General features: G+C 56.7%; 2 protein-coding genes across 3 annotated transcripts; one reads left to right on the top strand and one right to left on the bottom strand.

Moving 5' to 3' along the window:
• Nucleotides 1-86: 86 nt before the first annotated feature.
• On the bottom strand, nucleotides 87-4203 carry IUM83_06187 (P-type ATPase (P-ATPase) Superfamily; the record flags this gene model as incomplete). 2 transcript variants are annotated; one of them, XM_067930372.1, is made up of 3 exons in its annotated part: nucleotides 87-431; nucleotides 1038-2045; nucleotides 2107-4203. In XM_067930372.1, 3 exons carry the CDS (start codon nucleotides 4201-4203, stop codon nucleotides 87-89), a joined length of 3450 nt encoding a protein of 1149 aa, XP_067782678.1. The 2 variants fall into 2 exon arrangements, with proteins under 2 accessions (XP_067782678.1, XP_067782677.1); XM_067930371.1 differs by having other exon boundaries at nucleotides 87-2045.
• Nucleotides 4204-7843: 3640 nt separating this feature from the next.
• IUM83_06186 (P-type ATPase (P-ATPase) Superfamily) lies at nucleotides 7844-11987 on the top strand (the record flags this gene model as incomplete). Its single annotated transcript, XM_067930370.1, has 3 exons — nucleotides 7844-8205; nucleotides 8267-11036; nucleotides 11643-11987. The coding sequence occupies 3 exons, from the start codon at nucleotides 7844-7846 to the stop codon at nucleotides 11985-11987; spliced, it is 3477 nt and encodes a 1158-aa protein (XP_067782679.1).
• Between the last annotated feature and the right edge of the window lie 10552 nt (nucleotides 11988-22539).

The raw sequence follows: 22539 nt of genomic DNA, 5'->3' as shown, positions 1-22539 counted from the left end.
TAAAATAGGATTCAATTTTTGTTTACCAACTGCGCTGCCTCTTGCTGCGACACGATCCAGCACAAGTAACCCCACCCGGTGTAGCCTTACTTCTTCATCGGGATCAAGTCCGTGTGGTACTTGTTGCGGAAGTACGAGCGCACCGGGCCGAGAACCACGACGTACTCGAACAGGATGCAGGTGAAAACGTTGCCCAGAATCATACCAAGGTACTTGAGGCGGAAGCTCGTGGGCATCGGAATGTCGGGGAGTCCCACAACATTCGTGCTGCTCGAGATGCGGAACCGGTCCGTGACAATACTGGGCTCACCAAGCAGCAGGTAGAGATCTAGCGCCGTGACTGCAGCAATGAAAGCCAGGAGCAGGTAGTTCTTCCAAATCGGTTGGCGGTACTGCGAGCCGAAGCTGAAGACCCAAGCGGCAATGTGCTGCTGGAAGATAACAGCGAAGAAGAGCACCGTAGCTAAATGGTTGTCAGACATCAGCCACCATTTGGCCACATCCACGTTGTCGGGGGAGAACGGGCAGTACCAGACTTCACTTGAGAGCATGTGGATACTGCAAGCCAGATAAATGACGTTGATGGCCTCCTGTCCTAGGACGGAGATAAGCGTCGTGGGGCCAATCAGGCTGGACGTCGGTCGCATGTCCTTCAGTTCACCCAAAGGCTTCGACAGAGTGATCACATAGGAGCAGCCCACCAGCATGAAGCCCTCAACCAAGATCCAGCACCACTGCGACAGGTTGATCGCGTGGTAGTACATGAACATCCGCAGCACGGAGCCGATGAGGCCGTACATGACGAGAAACTTCACCGACGCGAAAGAGGTCGCCAAACTGCATCGACCCTCGCGACACAAGTCCACCACCGACTGAATCGTCTTTTCCCTGCTCGTGAACGGCGACACCACCGAAGCCTCCGCGTCACTGAGAGCGACACCGGCGTGCGCGAAACGCAGCGCCCCGCAGTCGTTGCCGCCGTCGCCGCACATGCCCGTCACCGCCCCCGTCTCCATGTGCAGCTTGACGCACTCCACCTTTCCGTCGGGCGTCATGCGGCTGAAGATGCGGATGTTGAGCAGCAGGCCCTTGATCTCGCCCATGGCCACCAGGTAGTCGAACGCCACTCCCGTGACGGCCAGCTCCACGTCCTCGCCGTGCGCGACCAGGTGCTTGACCCCGGGCAGGTCGTACTCCTCCTCCGAGTCCACGTCGCGCCACACGAGCTTCTTCGCCTCCTTCGTCGACACCATCTCGCCCAGGATCACGCGCGAGCTCGAGGCCACCATGCCGCTCTTGCGCGCAATGTAGCAGCCGCACATGGCGTTGTCGCCCGTGATCATGACGGTACGGATGTCGCCTCCCTTGAGCTTGGCGATGGCGTCGGCCGTGTCGTCCTTGAGCTCGTTGCGGAACAGGATGAGCCCCAGCAGCGACAGGTTCTCGTCCACGGCCTCACGGTTGTCGGCGAACGCCACCACTTGCTCGTGCGTCCAGTCGCTCGGCAGCTCGCGGAACGACAGACCCAGCACGTAGCACCCGTCCTTGGCGAGGCGGTCGGCCACGCTCTTGTAGTCGCCGGGCACGCTGGCCGCCGAGCTCAGCTGCTGCATGCGCTCGTACGAGCCCTTGCAGAACACGTAGTACTTGCCGCTCTTGCGGTTGCGCACCACCACGCTCATGGACATGCGGTGGTGGTCGAAGTCGTAGCGCTTGACGAACTCCAGCTCGAGTCCGGTCTCCACGTTCGACTTGACGTACGGCTGCTCGCCCTCCTTCTCCACCAGCTCCCAGCCCGTCGCCGTGAACATGCGCACCTCCACCTCGTTGCCCACGAGTCGGTCCTCCAGTGAGCCCACCGAGTGGCACGTCGACAGTGCGTACAGCAGCTCTTCGGACGACGGCGCGTCCTTGACGTCGTTCACGATCGGGGTGAACCGCGTGTCCTTGACGGGCTGCACGCCGAGGAAGTCGAGGCCTTGCTTGGTCAGCGTCCCCGTCTTGTCGAAGCAGAAAATGCGCACCTTGCCGCAGAGCGTGATCCGCTGGACGTTGAGAGAAGACGCCCTGCTTCTCGAGGCGCTGCGAAGCGTTCACTTGGCCAACCGTGATGACAACGGGTAGCAGCGGACTGATCACGCACGAAAGCACGAAAATCGCATAGCAGAAAGCAGCGTAGCGGTTGCTCAGCTTACCGTTGCTCAGCAGGAAGTTGATGACAAGGATGCACGCGATGACAGCGTAGATCAGCAGAAGCGAGATCAGCACCTTGAGGTGTTCGTTATACTTGAAGCGCATCGGGATCGGGAACAGGATCGACTGGATCAGCTGGCCCTTGGTCGTGTGGGCTCCCGTCGTCTGCACGATGGCCAGAATCTCCTCGTTGCGACCCGAGGACAGCACGCGCGTGCCGGCGAACAGCGTGTGCTTCTTGCTGCCCTTCTCGGGGTCGTACACCTCCGTGCTGCGCTCGGGGATCGGGAACTTCTGCACAGGCATCGACTCACCCGTCAGCATCGACTCGTCACACACCGTCGTGCCCTTCACGATGGCCATATCGCACGGCACCACCCAGTTCTCCGACACCTTCACGAGATCACCCGGAGCGATGTCGGGCGAAGACAACTCGCGCCACTCGCCGTCGCGGAACACCGTCACGTCCGTGCGGTAGCGGGTCATTTGCACGATGGACGACTGGATCTGTCGCTGAGTGTAGATGTTCACCACGGCAGCACCCAGTACCACGACCGTCATGACGATACCCATGTTCCAGTACGTGAAATAGTACCAGACGTAGTAGCACATGATCTGGTAGATGTAGAACAGTGTGAAGAACTCTTGCGCCATGGACATCGGCAGCGACGGCATCTCGACGTCAACCGAGTTGCTGCCCACCGTGTTGATGCGGTGCTTGGCCTCCGAGTCCGACAGGCCGCTAGACTCCTGCAGCATGTCGTTATACGTGCGGCCGAGTGCCACAGCGCCAGGCACGAAGCGCTGCTCTGTCTCCTCGTACACGTATCGCAAGTGCTGGAACTCCACGATACGCAGTCCGTCTACTTCAACCACCGGGACCGTGGTGCGGTAGCCGCTGATCTTGCCCTTGGACGCAAAGAAGCTTTCGATCTTGGCCACGAAGTCCGACACGCCCGAGCGATCGGCGAGCAGAACCTCGGTGTCGTCACGCTTGAGCATGTAGACGTACTGGCACCCGTCGAGCGGCACGCGGAGGCGGAAGAAGTTGAAGATTCGGTCTTGCATCGAAAAGATGACCACAAACCAAATGGCAGTGATGACCCAGACGATGATGAATACGAGGGCGTTGTCTTCGGTAACGTCGAAGAGCGGGGGATCGAAGTTGCCGTAGTAGTCGGCGATGACGATGATAAGGAGCACGTTCAGCCCGAGAGATGCCACAACGACGCAACCAAACACGAAGGAGCCCAAGCGCGAGTCGGAGAAGCCGGTCTGCAGAATTCCTTCGGCAGCCTCGATCTGCATGCGAGTATCCGAGGCGCGTACACTGGTGTGGCGACCGTGTGCATTGCCCGCGACAGCTCTCGACGGCGTCTGAGGTGTCGCGATCAGCTTCTTGTTCATCTCGTTCACCGACTGGTTGGCATTCTGCTTGAGGCTCTTGAAGGCCGTCCAGCTTCCAAGAATGATAAAGAACGCCAAGTACAGCAGGTAGATGATCACCAACGGAGTCTCCGTGAAGGTGGTGAACCGAGGAGTTGACGTCGTAGATGTGGACGTGCAGGTGTCCTTCAGGTTTGTGTCGACGGTGCCATCTCGCAACATGAGGCTGTAGCAGTTGGCACCCACGGGAAACGAGGCGTTGTTGTTGCGCACATTGGCGGCGTACGTCCAGAACACGGTGCTGTCCTGCGAGTCCGCAGCCAGCGACGAGTTCGAGTCGGCGCACTGCAACTGCTCCGTTAGCTCTCCCGTCTGCGTGTTGGCCACAGCTTGCACCCGACACACCGTGCTGGGCTCGTCGTAGTAGAACTCTTGCGTGTTCGGGTGGTACATGGTGTACGGGTAGTTGACTTGGCGCTGCTTGTTCCAGCCGTCCACGTAGTAGGACTCGTAGCCGCCGCCTGACGGCTGGTTGTACCTGGTGTAGAGCACCTTGGTGGTCTCCGAGTACTCGCAGCAGTAGTATTGCGGGCTGTGTCGGACCGGGCAGGCGGCGAAGTCCATTTGGTTGGCGGCAGCAGCGCGCACTTGCGTGGGTGCCAGCGTGGCTAGAGCCAGCGTTGGCAGGAGCGCGGAACCCCAGCGAGGCATGTTTGATGGGGATCGGGTTGGTCAGATGCGGTCAGCCACTTGAGGTGTGAGTGACAGGAGGAAGGTTTGATGTGAGCGCGCCGGTGCGAATTGCTGAATGAATCGGCTTTTATCTGAGGCGACAGCGAGATGGTTGCGCCTCCTGCGGCTTCGGCTGCGGCGAGCTCATGGGCGAACTCATCGGGACTACAACCTAACCCAGCTGTCGCGCGGCACCACCGTCTCTGAACACGCCTCTTGTTAATCAGAAAAGACAAGCCAGGGTTTCGCTGCTTGACTTCGTTGTCGTGAATAAGGGCTCTGCGATGAATAACGCAAGACACGATTAGCTTCCGAGTTGAGCGACTGCACTCCGGCGCTGCAAGTTTGAATAGCTAAACACTGCGTGATAGCTTCATTGCAGCAGCGAGAAGACGGATGCCGGCATCTCGGCGGACACTTCGTAGTGGGAACTCGAGTTGTCGGAGCCATCATCGCTTCGCCCCAGTACATGCTCACTGATCCAAGCTTTTATGCAGTGCACCATGGATGGGGCAGAAGATCTGCTGTTTCAAGGGATCGCTTTGATCAATAGGCTCGCAGTAAGCAGCGTTATTTCCCTGGAGGTGCCGATGGCTGTAGCATCGCGGAGCTTAGCGAGAGCTATTCAAGTTCCCATGAGGATCATTTAAAAAATGCGGCAAAACCTGTACGGGAAGTGTCAAAACTTTTTGCCAGCGTCGGCCTCTACGGACACCGACAAATCGGCCGAGTTGTGCAGAGCGTGTTCCAACATGTACATGCCTCAACACAATCGAGAAAGCGAGCGTCCAGCTGGTATCGGGCTAGCCGCACCATCGAACTTGCCCGCGCAAACCCACAAAGTCCCACCGCAGCCGGCATTTCAGGTGCATCCAGGTGGGTTTGCCTTACTTCTCAGGGTCCTGCTATGACATGGTACACTACAGTAGCAGAGATCACTCACCATGGTGGCGGCACCCGCTGCAGGCAGGTCACGGGACATGTCATTGTCCCAACCTCAGGTTCTGGTATCTCCGACCCGGTTGTAGCGCTACAGCTTCCCGAGTCTCGGCTGGGTACGTCTAATGCACTAACAGAATGGATACCATCCGGGCACGATAAATACAACCGATCGTTGCCTTCGGGTCTGGAAAATAACACTGGAAATGAAGTGCGGTACGCGCTACACATGTAATGCATGCAATAGCAGCAAACAGACTTCGGCGACGTTGAAGTCTGCAGATACTAAAATGTATGGGATATCCGGATCGGTGCAACTGAACACGGTTGTCACTAGAATTAATCGTCTGGCTTGTCTCGACAAGCCAGGCTTAGCCACAGCGGAACGATGTAAGGCTGAAGCTGTCACAGCGAGGAAGATGGACTTGTACCGTGGCGATCAGAAGTACATGTAATGTAGTTGGTGATTAAGTCGAAACCAACAGGTGGAAGCACCGTGCGGCAGCAAAATCTACATGTGCAGATTGTCGCCTGGCGCTTTGTCCAAAATTGTTTCTGCAAAAATTAGCTTGTGCAACGTAAAATTTCAATGCGAGCACACGAAGATCGGAAAACTATCTCGCGGATGTGACGCCGGTGGTGCGGTGGTGAATCGCGCTCGCCACGCCCTACACTAAGAAACAAGCTGCTTTCTAGGTAGTCGCCACCTTGAAAGCCACAGACGCTCAGCATTGGACCAGCTTGCTGCGTTGGACTAGGTCGCGTCCGGCATTCGCTGCTGCATGGAGGCGAGTGCTCGCAGCGCGCCCGTAGCCACCTCGCCATGGCGCTGACCAGACTTGTCCTGCAAGGCGCGCGCCATGCAAGAGACGTCGTTTCTTTTCTGGCTCTATTGCACCCTGAAGGTCGAGGATTGTTGTGGATCCCTCGTTTCCTGCACAGCGGTTGAACCTGCGCGCGGTGGCCACCCGTATCGTATCGTATTCAGTACCAGTACATGTGCATCGAGCATATCGTCCAAACTCAAGCTTCACGTGTACGCATGATGTGGTCGTGTGACTTCAAGCAACGCCGCAATGAGCAATCTACATGTACCCGACACCCGACACTGCGGTCGCACTTCAACGCCGAACGAATTTCAGCCAATCAGACTAAACGGCGTGTTCAGGCGAGGAACGGCGTGTTCCCCGTCGCTGGATCCATTCCTGAACACGCGAGCCGAGTGTTCGGTCCGCCCGACGCCGCCACTCCACCGACATAGCTCTCTGCCGTCGCGGAGGGCTCGAGCGCGGCTTGGGTCAGCTCGCTTCAGCTCGGCGCTTTGGCGAACGCCCCCGCGGGTCGCTGCAGCCCCATCCCACGATGACCCGCGCCGTGGATGGGACAGCAGCTGCGGAAGGCGAGCGCCGAGCATGGGCTGGTATAGATGCGGCGGCGCATGAGCCTCCGCGCGCAGGAAGCGGAGGTTAATGGGCGCGACGTGAATTGTGACCTCCAGCTGTGCATGAACCGTGTCACTCTCGCACACAGCATCTTTGCCCGGCGAGGTGCATCTGCGATGCCTCGGTCGCATGCGATTGCACGAGGCCATCAGGCTGCGGCCTGCTCGCTGCGATTCGCGTGATGAGGCCATTAGGGCCTCATCGGTTAGGCGGAATGGAAGGAGCAAGGGCTTCAGCACTGTCGAGACTGGCAAAGAGGTTGCGCGTGCAAACCTGGCCTGAGATGCACCCCGATCGACTGCTCCGACGAATCAATGCGAGGAACAATCAAGCACATAAACGAGCCGTATTGCGACATGTTTTAGACAGAAGTTGGTACTGTGTGCGCCACTCTAGAAACGCGAACTTGGGGAAAATAATCAGAATACCAACTTTTGGCGAACTAAATTCAACAACTGGAAAATTAGAAAATAATGCGTTTTGAATTGAGTACTGGTATCCGCTCGAAAGAAGATTGCAAGGCAACAGCACCGCAGCCGCCATCCGCAGGGCGATCGCTGCGCTTGGCCGGTCTCCCAGCAGTGCGCCTTCACACTATAATGAACTAGTACTCACCTCGCTCGCCAATCACTCGAGTCTCGGAGAGGTATGCGTGTCTGTGGCTTTCGTCTAGCACGAAAGTGTTTTCTGGTGAAAGGGCGAAGGTCGACTGCGATGCAATCGCGATCCACGAAACCTCGTCTCCTGCAAACTGCGCCAACTCATCAGACCGTCGCCACCAGTCCACCAGCGTCGCTCGCGGGGTGCGAGCCAACCGTTACGACTCGTTGAGCGTTTTTTTCTGGTTGTCGTTGTTGTTTGGATGCGCGAACGTGACCGGGCTGCCCGAACCGCAGCTCGACGAGGAGCCCACGGGGATTTGCAGAGCTAAGCGACTTGGTGACGCACTTCATGTGCCTCGTTGGCAGTGCTGCCTCAGCGCAGCTACACCGGACCCGCCTCAGTCATTCGGGATTTCGCATCGGCCGCTCCACAACCAACCACCTCCCTCCAGCAGTATCTTCGCCGGACCACCCAGCCGATTGCCCCCGAAGATGCCAAGTTGGAGTCCCGCGCTCCTACCAACGCTGGCACTTGCCACGCTGGCACCCATGCAAGTCCGTGCCGCCAACCAAATGAACTTCGCCGCCTGCCCGGTCCGACACAGCCCGCAATACTACTGCTGCGAGTACTCGGAGACCACCAAGGTGCTCTACACCAGGTACAACCGGCCGTCAGGCGGCGGCTACGAGTCCTACTACGTGGACGGCTGGAACAAGCAGCGCCAAGTCAACTACCCGTACACCATGTACCACCCGAACACGCAAGAGTTCTACTACGACGAGCCCAGCACGGTGTGTCGGGTGCAAGCTGTGGCCAACACGCAGACGGGAGAGCTAACGGAGCAGTTGCAGTGCGCCGACTCGAACTCGTCGCTGGCTGCGGACTCGCAGGACAGCACCGTGTTCTGGACGTACGCCGCCATATGTGCGCAACAACAACGCCTCGTTTCCCGTGGGTGCCAACTGCTACAGCCTCATGCTGCGAGATGGCACGGTCGATGCGGAGTTAAAAAATGCCTGTACCTCGAGTTCCACCTCCACGACACCCCGATTCACAAAGTACACAGAGACCCCACTGGTCATCATCTACTTGCTGTATCTGGCGTTCTTCATCGCACTCGGAGGGTGGACGTTCTACAAGAATTACATGCAAAAGACGAATCAGTCGGTGAACGAGATGAACAAGAAGCTGATCGCAACACCCCAGACGCCGTCGAGGGCTGTTGCAGGCAACCCACACGGTCGTCACACGGGCGTTCGGGCTTCAGACACCCGTATGCAGATCGCGGCCGCTGAGGAAATCCTGCAGACCGGGTTCTCCAACTCGTACCTCGGCACATTTGTTTTCGGGTGCGTGGTGGTGGCGTCGCTCGCGTTGAACGTGCTTCTTATCATCATCATTGCCGACTACTACGGCCGATTCGACCCACCGCTTTTCGATGCGTCGGAGGATAACGCTGTCGTCTTCATTGTGGTGTGGGTCATCACGTCCGTTTGGTTCGTGACCATCGTCGCGCTGCAAGATCGTATCTACAACTTCTTCCGCCTGCGTGTACCGCTCGACAAATGTCAGTATGTGTACATGCTCAAGCGTGACGACACCGAGGTTCTGCTCGCCGATCGCTCGGGCGTGTCGGACTTCGTGGCCAAGATCGAAAGCTTCTTTGCGTCCAAGGGCAAGATCAGCGGCTACCGCACCACGGTCCCGGTGGTTGAAGTAGACGGACTGCGTATCGTGGAGTTCCAGCACTTGCGATACGTGTACGAGGAGACAGAGCAGCGCTTCGTGCCTGGCGCTGTGGCACTCGGCCGCACGTATAACGACATGCTGCAGGAGTCTAGCGGCCTGTCGGACTCGGAGGCCAAGCACCGCATCAACACGGTGGGCAGCAACTCGGTTGACGTCGAGATGCCGTCGCTGCCGATGTCCATGGCGCAAGAGTTCTTCACACTGTTCTACATCTACCAGATCATGTGCTACTACGTCTGGTACTATTTCACGTACTGGAACATGGGTATCGTCATGACGGTCGTGGTACTGGGTGCTGCCGTGGTGAACATCTACACTCAGCGACAGATCCAGTCGTCCATCGTGCAAATGACCCGCTACCGCACGGACGTGACGGTGTTCCGCGACGGCGAGTGGCGCGAGTTGTCTTCGCCCGACATCGCTCCGGGTGATCTCGTGAAGGTGTCGGAGAACTGGGTGGTGCCGTGCGATATGGCCATCGTGAAGGGCACGACGGTGTGTGACGAGTCGATGCTGACGGGTGAGTCGATGCCTGTGCAGAAGTTCCCGATCCCCGAGCGCAGCACGGAGGTGTACGACCCCGAGAAGGGCAGCAAGAAGCACACGCTGTTCGCCGGCACGCGCGTGCTGTCCTCGGGTCGCAACGAGGAGATTCTGGCCATCGTGCAGACGACGGGAGCCCACACGACCAAGGGCCAGCTGATCCAGTCGATCCTGTTCCCGATCCCGATGCGCTTCAAGTATAACGAACACCTCAAGGTGCTGATCTCGCTTCTGCTGATCTACGCTGTCATCGCGTGCATCCTTGTCATCAACTTCCTGCTGAGCAACGGTAAGCTGAGCAACCGCTACGCTGCTTTCTGCTATGCGATTTTCGTGCTTTCGTGCGTGATCAGTCCGCTGCTACCCGTTGTCATCACGGTTGGCCAAGTGAACGCTTCGCAGCGCCTCGAGAAGCAGGGCGTCTTCTCTCTCAACGTCCAGCGGATCACGCTCTGCGGCAAGGTGCGCATTTTCTGCTTCGACAAGACGGGGACGCTGACCAAGCAAGGCCTCGACTTCCTCGGCGTGCAGCCCGTCAAGGACACGCGGTTCACCCCGATCGTGAACGACGTCAAGGACGCGCCGTCGTCCGAAGAGCTGCTGTACGCACTGTCGACGTGCCACTCGGTGGGCTCACTGGAGGACCGACTCGTGGGCAACGAGGTGGAGGTGCGCATGTTCACGGCGACGGGCTGGGAGCTGGTGGAGAAGGAGGGCGAGCAGCCGTACGTCAAGTCGAACGTGGAGACCGGACTCGAGCTGGAGTTCGTCAAGCGCTACGACTTCGACCACCACCGCATGTCCATGAGCGTGGTGGTGCGCAACCGCAAGAGCGGCAAGTACTACGTGTTCTGCAAGGGCTCGTACGAGCGCATGCAGCAGCTGAGCTCGGCGGCCAGCGTGCCCGGCGACTACAAGAGCGTGGCCGACCGCCTCGCCAAGGACGGGTGCTACGTGCTGGGTCTGTCGTTCCGCGAGCTGCCGAGCGACTGGACGCACGAGCAAGTGGTGGCGTTCGCCGACAACCGTGAGGCCGTGGACGAGAACCTGTCGCTGCTGGGGCTCATCCTGTTCCGCAACGAGCTCAAGGACGACACGGCCGACGCCATCGCCAAGCTCAAGGGAGGCGACATCCGTACCGTCATGATCACGGGCGACAACGCCATGTGCGGCTGCTACATTGCGCGCAAGAGCGGCATGGTGGCCTCGAGCTCGCGCGTGATCCTGGGCGAGATGGTGTCGACGAAGGAGGCGAAGAAGCTCGTGTGGCGCGACGTGGACTCGGAGGAGGAGTACGACCTGCCCGGGGTCAAGCACCTGGTCGCGCACGGCGAGGACGTGGAGCTGGCCGTCACGGGAGTGGCGTTCGACTACCTGGTGGCCATGGGCGAGATCAAGGGCCTGCTGCTCAACATCCGCATCTTCAGCCGCATGACGCCCGACGGAAAGGTGGAGTGCGTCAAGCTGCACATGGAGACGGGGGCGGTGACGGGCATGTGCGGCGACGGCGGCAACGACTGCGGGGCGCTGCGTTTCGCGCACGCCGGTGTCGCTCTCAGTGACGCGGAGGCTTCGGTGGTGTCGCCGTTCACGAGCAGGGAAAAGACGATTCAGTCGGTGGTGGACTTGTGTCGCGAGGGTCGATGCAGTTTGGCGACCTCTTTCGCGTCGGTGAAGTTCCTCATTGTGTACGGCCTCATTGAGTCGGTGCTTCGCCTGTTCCAGTACTACCACGCGGTCATTATGTCGCAGTGGTGCTGGATCCTGGCCGACGGCTTCACGCTCGTTGGATGCTCGTACGTGATCACTCTGTCGAAGCCTTTGGGTGAACTGAAGGACACGCGACCGACGTCCAGCCTCATCGGCCCTACCACGCTGGTGTCGATCTTCGGTTAGGAGGCCATCAACGTGATCTACTTGTGCTGCGGGGTCCACATGCTGACGCACGAGGTCTGGTACTGCCCGTTCTCGCCCAACGACGTCGATGTGGCCAAGTGGTGGCTGCTCTCGGACAATCACATGGCGACGATCCTCTTCTTCTCCATCATCTTCCAGCAGCACACGGCGGCGTGGACGTTCAGCTTCGGGTCCATCTACCGCCAACCGATCTGGCGCAACTACCTGCTCTTGGCGTTCTTCGCTGTGGTCGGAGCCCTCGACCTGTACCTGGTTCTCGGCGAGCCCAGCATTGTCACGGACCGGTTCCGCATTTCGAGCAGCAACAACGTCGTTGGATTACCGGATGTGGCAATGCCTACGAGCTTCCGTCTCAAGTACTTCGGCATCATCATGGGCAACCTCTTCACCAGCATTCTCTTCGAGTACTTCGTGGTACTTGGCCCCGTGCGCTCGTACTTCCGCAAGAAGTACCACACGGACGTCCTCCCGATGCGAAAGTAAGGCGCATAGGAAAGGCTAGTTAGCCGAGAACTATCCGTATCGTAGTGTTCTTGACGTGTTAGGCATTATAGCGTTGCCAATAGGTGCATGTGACTGCGGCAAGTCAACAAATGTATTCAACCACACCTCGATGACTGCACTCTTCCAGATTCATGCGACAGCAGGACTCGTGCAGGAACGATCGCGTCCACTTGTGGCCATTTCCTTGTGACTTCACGAAGTTGTTCAGTGTTGTCTCTCGCTGGACTAACGGGCGAAGCAAATGACGGAAAGCAGGTGTAACCACCGCTTGCTGGTGCTTTGCCAGCATGGTCTCCCCGTTGTAAGGTGACAGCCTATTGTTAATAGCAACGGGAGATCTTGGCCCAGACGCGAGCCCAACACCAGACGCACATCTCGAAACTTGGATTGCGCTCCAATACGGTCAGTACTATCGCAAGCGAAAGCAAAAATCAAGAACGGAAGTTGCTAGTGGTGGAGGCCTCACCAGTGCAAAGCAACTCCAAGATGTGACCCGCTTCACGGTTAGTCACAGACAACACCTCAACATTGCTGAATACCAACATAGTATCCACTACGCGCAGGCACTAATTCATACGTTGCATACCCAATCGAGCCACAGTCGTCGCGAAAAAGCTTTCCGTGCCGAAAATTTGAGTACTTCTCCAAGACATACATGCCAGATTCTTGGGCGAGATTCATTGGCATACGTAGCTCTCCATGTCGGACACTTTTACGACCCTCGTGATATCGTCGAGTGAGTCAGCACACAGCATTTCGCTGTAGCCCTGGGCTTCTCTTTCACAAGAGCACCATCTGCTACTTCAAGTTCTTGCTCTTGCTGAGCCTCCTCCTCCACATGCAGTTCGCGCTCACACTCACCAGTGCGCGACGTCACGCATACCTCGTCGTCTAGTCCGAACACGCATTTTCGACGACAGATTCGAACGACCAGCGCGTCGTCCATTCCTTCAAAACTGAGTCGAGCTTTGTCTTAAATGGCGGTCGTAATCTTGTTTACATTGACTTTTTCTTGGTACAACGTCTCAAACGTCTCCCTCCCTTGCATTGATGCACTTTTCAACGGCGTGATAACACGCCGGTGCTTCTCTGCAACCATCCAACAATTAAATGCTTCGCGGCTATCGTAATACGTCACGCCAGCAAACTCAAAACTCGGTCGTTGCAGAATAAATTCCGCGGCATCGTGGTTTGCTACACCGGCAAGCAGTGCGCCCGTGTCAATCAGAGCCTGCACACATTTGTCCTTACAACAGAGGATAACGGCCTGCCATGGAATATGCGTGCGTCCTGGATCGGGACGTATCACTTCGTATCCGGGTTACCTGCAAAATCTTGTCGATCATTTTCCCGTTGGTTCCCACCAGCGAAGGCTCATTCGGCTCTTGCTGCGTCACTGAAAGCGGGAGCAGGCGGTGGTTGTCGTTCGTACCCAAAAATCCGATGTTGTTGTCTCCAGCCGCAAGATTCCACGCCGTTCGCGACAACCGTTGTGGGTATTGCTGGGTATCCGTCGGGAATACGCACGTGTTCAAGTAGAAATTGATCGCCCCCTTGCAAAACTTGTAAGATCGGCAGAGTGTCTCGAATTGTCTGGCGTCGCTGAGACTGATATTTGGGGGGGGGGGGGGGGGGTAAGAGAACCTCTATTTTGTTAGGAATTAACTATAGAGTCCTGAAATTTCTGTAGGCTTTGCCTAATTGTTGCGTTATCCGGTGGCCATTTTGGGCTACATTCTCGAATACAACGCCGACTTAATGTTTCCTTAAGCCTTGGAGGTAAGCTGTTGAACTCATACATCCCTGGGGTAATTGTACCTCGTCGCGACAGTTTGATTAAGTTCGCCGGGCCTGACACCTCTTGAATTCTGGTTGTTTCCCACATATATGAATTGAACTTGTTGAAGATGCTTGGATCATCTGGGCGTTGGGTCGCCGGTGCAGCACCTTGAATCGTGACATGTACTGTGCTGGGGAGTGTGATTTGACGGAGCTTCTGCAGGGCTACTTGAAGGATTTCTCTTATCCACTCCTGAGTCGAACAGTAAACATGTCGTTCTTGTATTCCAATGACTGTGATCCTGTTCACTTGGCTGGGTCCTAGGAGTATCCAGGCCCCGCGATATTCATTCGGCTGTTTTACTATATGATATTGAATGATCCATGTTTGTAGAAATATCGCTTGCTGCAAAGGTGACACTCCCTTGAATACACTGTAGCATTGGGCCAGTCTAAATCCTTGATTATAGGTTGCCGTATTGGATGTCCACGCCAGAATTACGGCTGTTGTCTGAAAGTCTGCTGCCTTCCACACTATCTTTTCGGCTTCTTTCTGATGTATCTGGACATTTTCAAAGATTTCCTTGTTACGTATTCTCCATAACATGCATTGTGTGCTTGTCGTCCAAATACGCCACAGAGTTTGCATCGCCTCGGTAAGCTCGTGCGACCATTCAGAGATTGAGCTTCTCGCAGCTGCCAAAAAGTCTGGAGTGGTTGATGGGGTCGATCTATCTGCTGTAAAGCTTCGCAACTCGGTCATCTCCTGATGCGTTGGATGGTGGCCAAGCCATGATGGAATCCAGGCTAGCCAAACTCCTTGCGCTCTTGCACAATCCCAGAGGATGTGTTCAATAGTCTCCAGTGATGTTGTGCAGTGTTCATACGAACAACGTCGATTACTGGGCCATCCGGCATGAAAGAAGTTCAAAGTTCTAGTGCAAATTCTGTAGATCGTCCATCGCTGATAGTCTGTCAAGATACCATCATGTTTCCAAATTACGGCTGGGCTTTGCCGCTGTGTAGCTTCTATCCATGGGTGTTTTTCCGCGGCATCTCTCATTCGATTGAGGATATGTTGTACAGAGAATTTGGGTTTTCGCCGAAGGCGTTTAGCTCGGATTTTTCGGATAGTTTGACGTAGATTTCGTGCCAAGGTTTTTGGCGGGACTTCCCATGGTGTTGAATACAGACTTGGGTTGTCTTGGAAGGCAATCCCGCTAGTTCTTTCGACATACAGCAGCGTTGCGAAATCTTCATCAAATCGAGTGTCATGGTTTCGCTCTGTGATTTTCCATGTCCATCCATCGTTGTATTGACTAAGTTGAAAAGCTTCTCCTCGTGGTACTGTGAGAGAAAATGCCGTCACCTTATGATACCACGTTGATACCCATTGATACTCTTTTTTCAAAGTGGGGAGATACCATGGGGTTACTGGATTTGGTAGTTGGGACCAAACCTTATCGGGAATACTCGAAATATGCTTGCACACCACTTACGTATTTGACGATGGTGCTGTATCTTGAATGGGCGGAAGCGAATAGGTGGAATCAGAATAAATTCGCCAGGTCCTAAGCTTGATATTTGGAGATGTAATAATGAGCATGGATATATCAACGGAAAATCTCTCGCTTGCAGTGGTTTTCCTTTGTGATCAACAACACACGCATTGTCGCACCAGCTTCCTGCTCGTAGAAACCCGACAGTCCCGCCTTTCGGTTCCCCTGGAGTAGGTGCCTGTAGCGCACATTGGAGAGATCCGCTGTGATGCCAATAGCAGATCATAGTATCTTTGTTGCTCGCGACTCTATCAGCAGTTCCTGAAGATGGATGAAGTTGCAGCCGTTCTGTTTGATCTGCCCAAACCTCATATCGTCCCAGTTCTTGGACAGTTGTTCTAGTTCCTTTATTCCATTTTCTTTGACAAGAACGTATCCGATTCCTCAACGTAGGTGTAAATACACAGCAGTCAGGCGAGTTGATTTGGTCGGGATGAGCAAGGGAGTGCCACGCCGCTGTGTAGCTATCTGGTGTAGATTGCATCCAATATTCTGCCTGATTCATGCGTGTGATTTGGAGCGCCAATTCGATGTTTTGTAGACCTAAACCGCCTTGTTCTTCAGGAGCAAATACCAATCCGGGGGCTAATGTCGTGTAGGAACACGCGCTAAATTATATATGGCACACTTTCCCCACCAACAACACCCACCGAGTCACCGAAGACTCAATGGGCTTGTTAGGGTTAGAACCTGGAGGCCCAGGAACTTTCCCTTGCACCGGGTTGATGTTTCCCCTGTGTACCGAGCTTCCGCTAGTCGACCGACGGAAGACTCAGCGTCACTAGCCACGAGCAAAGGCTAGCACGCTCTCACACACAAAATATACCTCGCAGGCCCTCAGAAGGAAGGGTCCCGGCCTTTTACGGCGTGATACGAGGGTGCCGGAGCTATACTCCGGCGGGAAGAAATAAATGGAGTGCGCTCTCGCTCCTCCAGTTCCTGGCGACGACTCGTCGCTACCAATACACCGGCCACTAACTCTTGGCCCTGCCAGGGATGAACACACGCTACACTAGTAGATGTGCCCACCGACAGTCATAATCCTACCTACCAGGTTTACCTTGAGCTGCAGGTCGTTCACTGCAGGCACCGGTGTCGCCCTTGCGTGGTTGGGAGGAAAAGCTGTTCTGTTATTGTTGCCCGAAGGCTTATCTTGTCTTCTCTTAAGTTTCCTATCGATCAATACAAATATCAAGTATAAACGCGTCCGTTTTGGACCGCCAGTTGTAACTCACGACTCTTCGGCGCTTTCTCTGCGACGTGGCGGCGTTACCGACGACTCGAACGGCCGCTGAAACGCCACCGACGACTCGGGACAGGCGCCGATGACTCATAAGTTCGGATCTTGCCAGTTGGTTCGCACCGTACTTAGCGAGCTGCAACCGCCGCGCTTGACTTGGGACCGTCGACGAGTCATCGTCACCGGCCTATTTAGGCCAATCAGCGATCAGGGAGTTTAGTCCAATGACTGGCGATGGGTTGTGACTTGCCAGTTAGCGCCGGCGCCTCGAGTCTTCTTCGCCCCTCGTCCCGCCTTTGGGTTTTGGCCTTGGCTTCATTTCCCGATACCACAACTGCCCCCACCGCGACTCGAGCCGCGTGCTGGTGAGCGTCGGGGTGCTCCTGTGCCATGGTTGGTTCTTCGCGCGCTGCCCAGTCCGCCGTGAACTCGGCCCTCAGGGCTCTCGGTGTATCTCGGTCTTCGCTCCAGGTAAGCCGTCTTCTCCTTGTTCTCTTGCCGTCTTCACTCCTAACCCGGATCTTCGTATCTTGGTCAGTCTTCGCCAGGTCGAGGAAGCTCGCTTGGTGCTGGTGGTTCGCCTGCTGCTCCTGCTCCCTCGCAGTCGGCGGTGTCTGAGGATGAGAGCGCTGCTGAGTCGACGGCCAGTTCGGCCACGGTGAGTTGCTGGCGTCTTCACGCTTTCTTGTTAGCTTCACGTGGGATGCTGATGCCTGGCGGCTTGTGCGTCTGCTTCCCAGGTTGTCTTGTCATCTCCGGAGTTGGGCTCACTCGCTGTTGGCGATGCGCCGAGCCAAGCTTCGCTGGACGCTTCAGCTGAGTCGTCCGCGTCTCTGGCTACCTCTCCGGCTCTTCCTTCGGTACGTCTCGTTGACTGGCACCTTGATCTTGAGCTGCTCTCGCTTACCTTCACAGTTATTGCCTTCGTTTCTTGTCACTCAGGATACTTCCCTGGTTGATGTGCCTGTTGGTAGTGCTGCCGGCGACTCAGTTTCGATCCAGTCGTCGGAGCTAGCTGCTCGGTGCTCTACTTTGAGCGCTGAGGCCAGTCGTTCCACCACCGACGACTCGCTGATCACGGTGTCGCGTGAGGCCCTTGAGCAAATCGTCATGGAAGCCAGTGCTGAGGCGTCGGAGCGCGTGATCGCGGTGTTGGGTCCTCGGTTGGATCTCATCGGTCGTCTCAGTGTCACTCTGCACCAGGGTCCCAATATTCGTGGGGACCGCCACGTGGGCTCTCGCTTGGCCGCTGCTCGCTCGCTGGAAGACGTGGTGGCGGCGGCTCAGCCCAACATGGGGGTCCACGATGACGTCAATCTGGATTTGGCCGTGATGCGAGGTCAGTTGCACTCCGCTGAAGCTGCGCGTGCTGCCGCCGAAAACTCGGCAATGAAGGAGTCGTTCAAGCACGAGAACACCATGGTGTTCCTCAAGCAAGCGCGTGCGGAACTCGAGCACTCCAAGAAAGAGGTCAAGCGTCTGCGGGTCCTGGAGGCTCACTACCTCCAGGAGATGGAGGGTCTTCGTGGAGCCGTGGATGCGCACACCGAGACGGCCGCCCGCTTGGAGAACCGCGTTAGAGTTGCTGACGACGAGTGCAAGCGCATGGCTCTACAGCTCACTCGCGAGCAGACGGTGTTCAAGGCTGCTGTGGCGTCGTCGACTGCACAGAGCAAGCGTCTTCACGATCTTCTGGCTCGCTTGGATGCCGGCGATGACTCGTCGTCGACTCGCCTCCAGCGCCGAAATGAAGACCTTCAAGAGCAGGTGAAGCGGCTCACGCGCGCCAACAGGACTCTTCGGGCGCATGTCAAGTTTGAAGACATGGATCCAGACGTCCTCGTGCTGATCTCTGAAGGTTCGTACCGGTCGTCGTGTTGCTGGATGTGCTGGCTTGTGTTCTGATTCTGCCGATGACTCATGTTTTACAGGTTTGTCGACTGGCGAGTTGAACTGGGACCTGCTGGACATTAGCCACGAGACTCGGCGGGTCCTCAAGGACATGCTGGCCAATGCGGATCCGTCTCGAACCGAGGATGCCATTGCCGTTGACTTGGCCCGTGCCGCTTTCCTGGAATCGGACTCTCATGTTGAGTTGTCGTCGGAGGAGCGGTCGGCTGAGGCGAACAAGACAACGCCGGGAACTCGTGCTGCCGATATCGAAGCGGACCGGGCTGTGCGCGCTACGCAGATTGGTTGCTCACGCAAGCGTTCCTCGCAAAGGGAAGCCGGTTCTCATCATGTTCGTCGTCGGTCAAGCTCTGTTTCTCGTCCGGCGTCGCAAAAGCGGGTTCGTTCCTCGTCACTCCGTCGCAGTCCGTCCGCCAGTCGCCCGGGCAAGAGACCTCGCTGCCCCGCCGAAGACTCAGCTTCCGCTGTCCGTGGCTCTCGTACGTCTTCTTCCCGTCGAGGTGGTAGCCGTGAGTCTTCGGTGACAGCTCCTGGTGGTTCTCGGGCTCCTTCTCAAGATGGTGAGCGCTTGGAATTGGAGGTGGAGGTTGTCGAGTCTTCCGGAAGTGTTCCTGCGGCCGCAGAGTCTCTGCCCGTGTTGGCAGTGCAAGCCCCGGGTGCTTCCAGGGTTTCGTCGTCCAAGGGCAAGTCGAGGCGGAAACCCCAGGGGCGATGGGCTCGTTCTCAGCGATCTACTGGTTCGCCCGCTCGTGCCGCCTTCTCCGGGGTCGCTGCCAAGTCTTCGTCGGACAGCTCACCCGTTGTTCCTTCCCGCAAGCCGTCTTGTGTGGTGGAGTCATCGGATGAAGATGCTGTTTCGTCGAGCACTATTTCTCCTCCTTCCGAGCAAGTTCACGTTGATTCTGGCGCTTCTCTCGAGTGGTTTCCGGACACTGGTTCGGAGGCGGAGAATTTGGTCGTTGGATCAGTGATTGAGTTATCGGTGGGCGTCCCTCAATCCTCTTCTCTCTTGGAGCTCCCAGGTTCTGAGTCGTCGGGAGCTATCTCAGGTGCTGGTGTGGAGCCTAAGAAAACACCTCCTGTCCCCCCGAAGACTCACACGAGTCACCGTCGACAACCCCGTCGTTCTTCCGTCCCACGCCAGTCTGCGTCTTCCGGAAGCAGCCGAGTCGTCGCCACTTCGTCGTCCACCCCTGGGTCAGATTCCAGCCCCCGGCGTCATCCGATGGTGCCGTCGCCGGCGCGGGGTCAGTTACCCCTCGTCCGATTTTCCAAGCAAGTGGCTAAGTGGGCTGTGCCGTACATCGAGCCGCCTTTTACGCGTCCTGGGGCTCTCAAGTGCTGGACCCAGATGCTAAATGCTCGGTTGCCTGCACCGGTGCCCCGGGATCTCCGAATTATTTCCAGTCCCGAAGGCATCGCGGCATTCGCGGACTACAAAAACCCTGATCATCCGTGGCAGAAGTTTCGCCGGCGACTCCCGTCTCAAGCGTGTCTTTTTGACACTTCAGAGTTTGATCCCGACTCCAAGGTATCCCAGCGGGCTTCGCCGATGACTCGAGTGATGGGGTACTGGAGCAATTTTCGTGGGAGCGGCGACTCGGACAACGTCGACCTTGGCTTCTCGCTTTGGGAACGTGATCACTGGATCCTTCCGAAGGCAGTGGAGACTACGTTCTCCGCAGTTGCCGCTGACTTGGACATGATGGACTGGACTGCCGCGCGGAAGACTCGGACGAGGAAGGACTTGGATACTTTGAAAGCCGCCTGGTCGAGGTACGTGGTCGAGCGCAACAAACGCAGTGACCGTCTCCGCGCCAAGGTGGTCCCCTACATCTGGAAGTGGGGCAGCAGCCAGGATCCTAGTTTCTCGGAGGTGAAGCCCGAGTTCATGCTTGAGCCGACCATGCCTGGGTATTCTCTGGAGTACTTGCCTTGGGAGCCCAAGACTGCCGACTGGTTGAGCGAGGTCGCTGCCCTGGATGCTGCGGAGCCTTGGCGGAACGGCTGGATCGATGTGCCGGAGCAGCACCCCTACAACACCACGTTCGTCCCATGCAACCCGTCGGCTCCGCTCTTTGTCCCGGCTGGTTCTTCGCGCGTCGATGTTGGTCGTCGAGTTGTTCCAAGTTCGTCGCTGCAGCCGGGTGAATTGAGCTCAGAATGGGTGGCCGAGTTTGGTGGTGCTCGCGTTCCTGCTGCGTCTGAGTCTTCGCCGACTGCTGCGTCTGTTCCGGGAGGACCAGTTCTGGATGCTGCTGGTGGTTCCGATGACTCGAGCTTGCTTGGTGTCTTGGCTCGGGCAGCCGTTGCCTCCGATCCTGATTGAGTTGAAGTCGGGTTCAAGCGAGTCGTCGGCAGCGTCTTCTATCCATTTGGTTTTCGTTTCCAATTCCGCTTCTGAGTTGCCGTTGAGTTTGGCTGTCCATCTTGGTAGCGTTTAATTTTCAAATGCAAAAAAGTAGTACTGCAGTAGCTGTTTTCGCCTGTGGTCTTGGGCTGCGTTGCCCCAAGTACAGGTCGTCATGGCGGTGATTCATAGCCACCTAGTCTTCGTCGGCAACTTGAACCATCTGCAGGCGCTGTTCACTTCGTTTTCGCCGCAGGTAATCATAGAGGAGCCCTCCGCAAGAAAGGTTAGCGGCTGGCTCCCACGTCGGCTCATCGTAGCCGACCCATTTGACTCTAAACTCGCGCACTGCTCTTTCAGTTCCCGTGGACAACGGCACACGGTCGTCGAGGATGGCTTCAACTTCATACTCTCCTGCCACGTGGTCTGGCTCCCAACTATCTTCAGGGAGCAGTTCTTCGTCAAAGTCTAGTCGCGTGTCGTCGACGAGTCCGGGCGCGAGGCGAGTCTTCGGTCGATCTCCAAACTCATCAACCAGCTTTAGTCGGGATATATGGACGACTGGGTAAAATCGGTATCCACTGCGGTCCGGTAACTCGAGTTCGAAGGCGTAGTCTTCGATCTTCTTTTTTATCCGGAAGGGTCCATGCCAACGGTGTGCCAGTTTCTTGGTAAGGCCGGGCTTGACTCTCTCCATGTACAACCAGACCCTGCTGCCGACATCGAACGGGACCGGTAGCATTGATTTTCGGCCTGCAATCGGCTCATTTCCGCCAGTCTTCGGTGGACCCACCCTGTCCCGAGAGACATGTCCCCCCTGTCCCACAAACGGTTGGTGCAGGGCACCCGCCGACGACTCGCGAGTCGTCGGTGGCACATGCGTACTTGGTTTGAGCGACAGGTGATTTGGGACGGGGTGTCTTGTCCCGTAGACGGTTGGTCTTGTGCCGCCGCCGACGACTCGTGATCCCGAGTCTTCGCCAGTATTGTCTTCTCTTTCCTACTGAGTTTGGCGTTGTGTTCCCGGGCTCTGCGAGTCTTCTCGGTGGCCTGGTATTCCTTGGCCATTTCCATAGCAATCTGCTGTTGTCTGTTGACTTCGCGGCGCCACGCCAGTGCGTCTGACTGCTTCGGCGTGCCGTGTCGGAGCGAGGATGACATGGCTTTCAGCGTTGACTGGGCATCCCACCCGTGCACCAAGTAGAATGGTGTTTCCTTCCGAGTCGTGTCTTGTGAGTTGTTGATGGCGAAGACTAAGCGCTCCACGATTTCATCCCAGTCTTGTTGGAGCGGGTCTTCGGCGTATACCTTGACGGATTGCATTACAGTCTTGACTGACCGTTCTTGCTGTCCGTTGGCTTGCGGCCGGTAACTCAGCGTTGCTCGTGACCTTGACTGCATCATTTCTGCAAACGCTTGGAACACTTCGCTCATGAACCGTGGGTCGCGGTCATGACGGATAAGTGATGGCGCACCGAATCGTCGGTATATGCATTCTTCGAATGCTTGTGCCACCTTGAGTGCGCTCGTATCCGCCATGGCTTTCGCAATGATGAAACCCGTAAAGGAACATTGGAAGAGTAGCAAGGCTGTGTTGCCCCTCCGAGTCTTCGGCAGTGGTATCACAAAATCCATAGACACTAACTGGAAAGGTCGTTCCGCCAGCACGTTGCCAGGAGAGTATCCCTTCAG

Source organism: Phytophthora cinnamomi (genome assembly GCF_018691715.1).
Source record: "Phytophthora cinnamomi strain GKB4 chromosome Unknown Contig104, whole genome shotgun sequence".
In the NCBI taxonomy this organism is placed as follows: domain Eukaryota; phylum Oomycota; class Peronosporomycetes; order Peronosporales; family Peronosporaceae; genus Phytophthora; species Phytophthora cinnamomi.
Note: the sequence above shows the minus strand (reverse complement) of the source record. Positions and strands in the feature narration are given on the sequence as shown.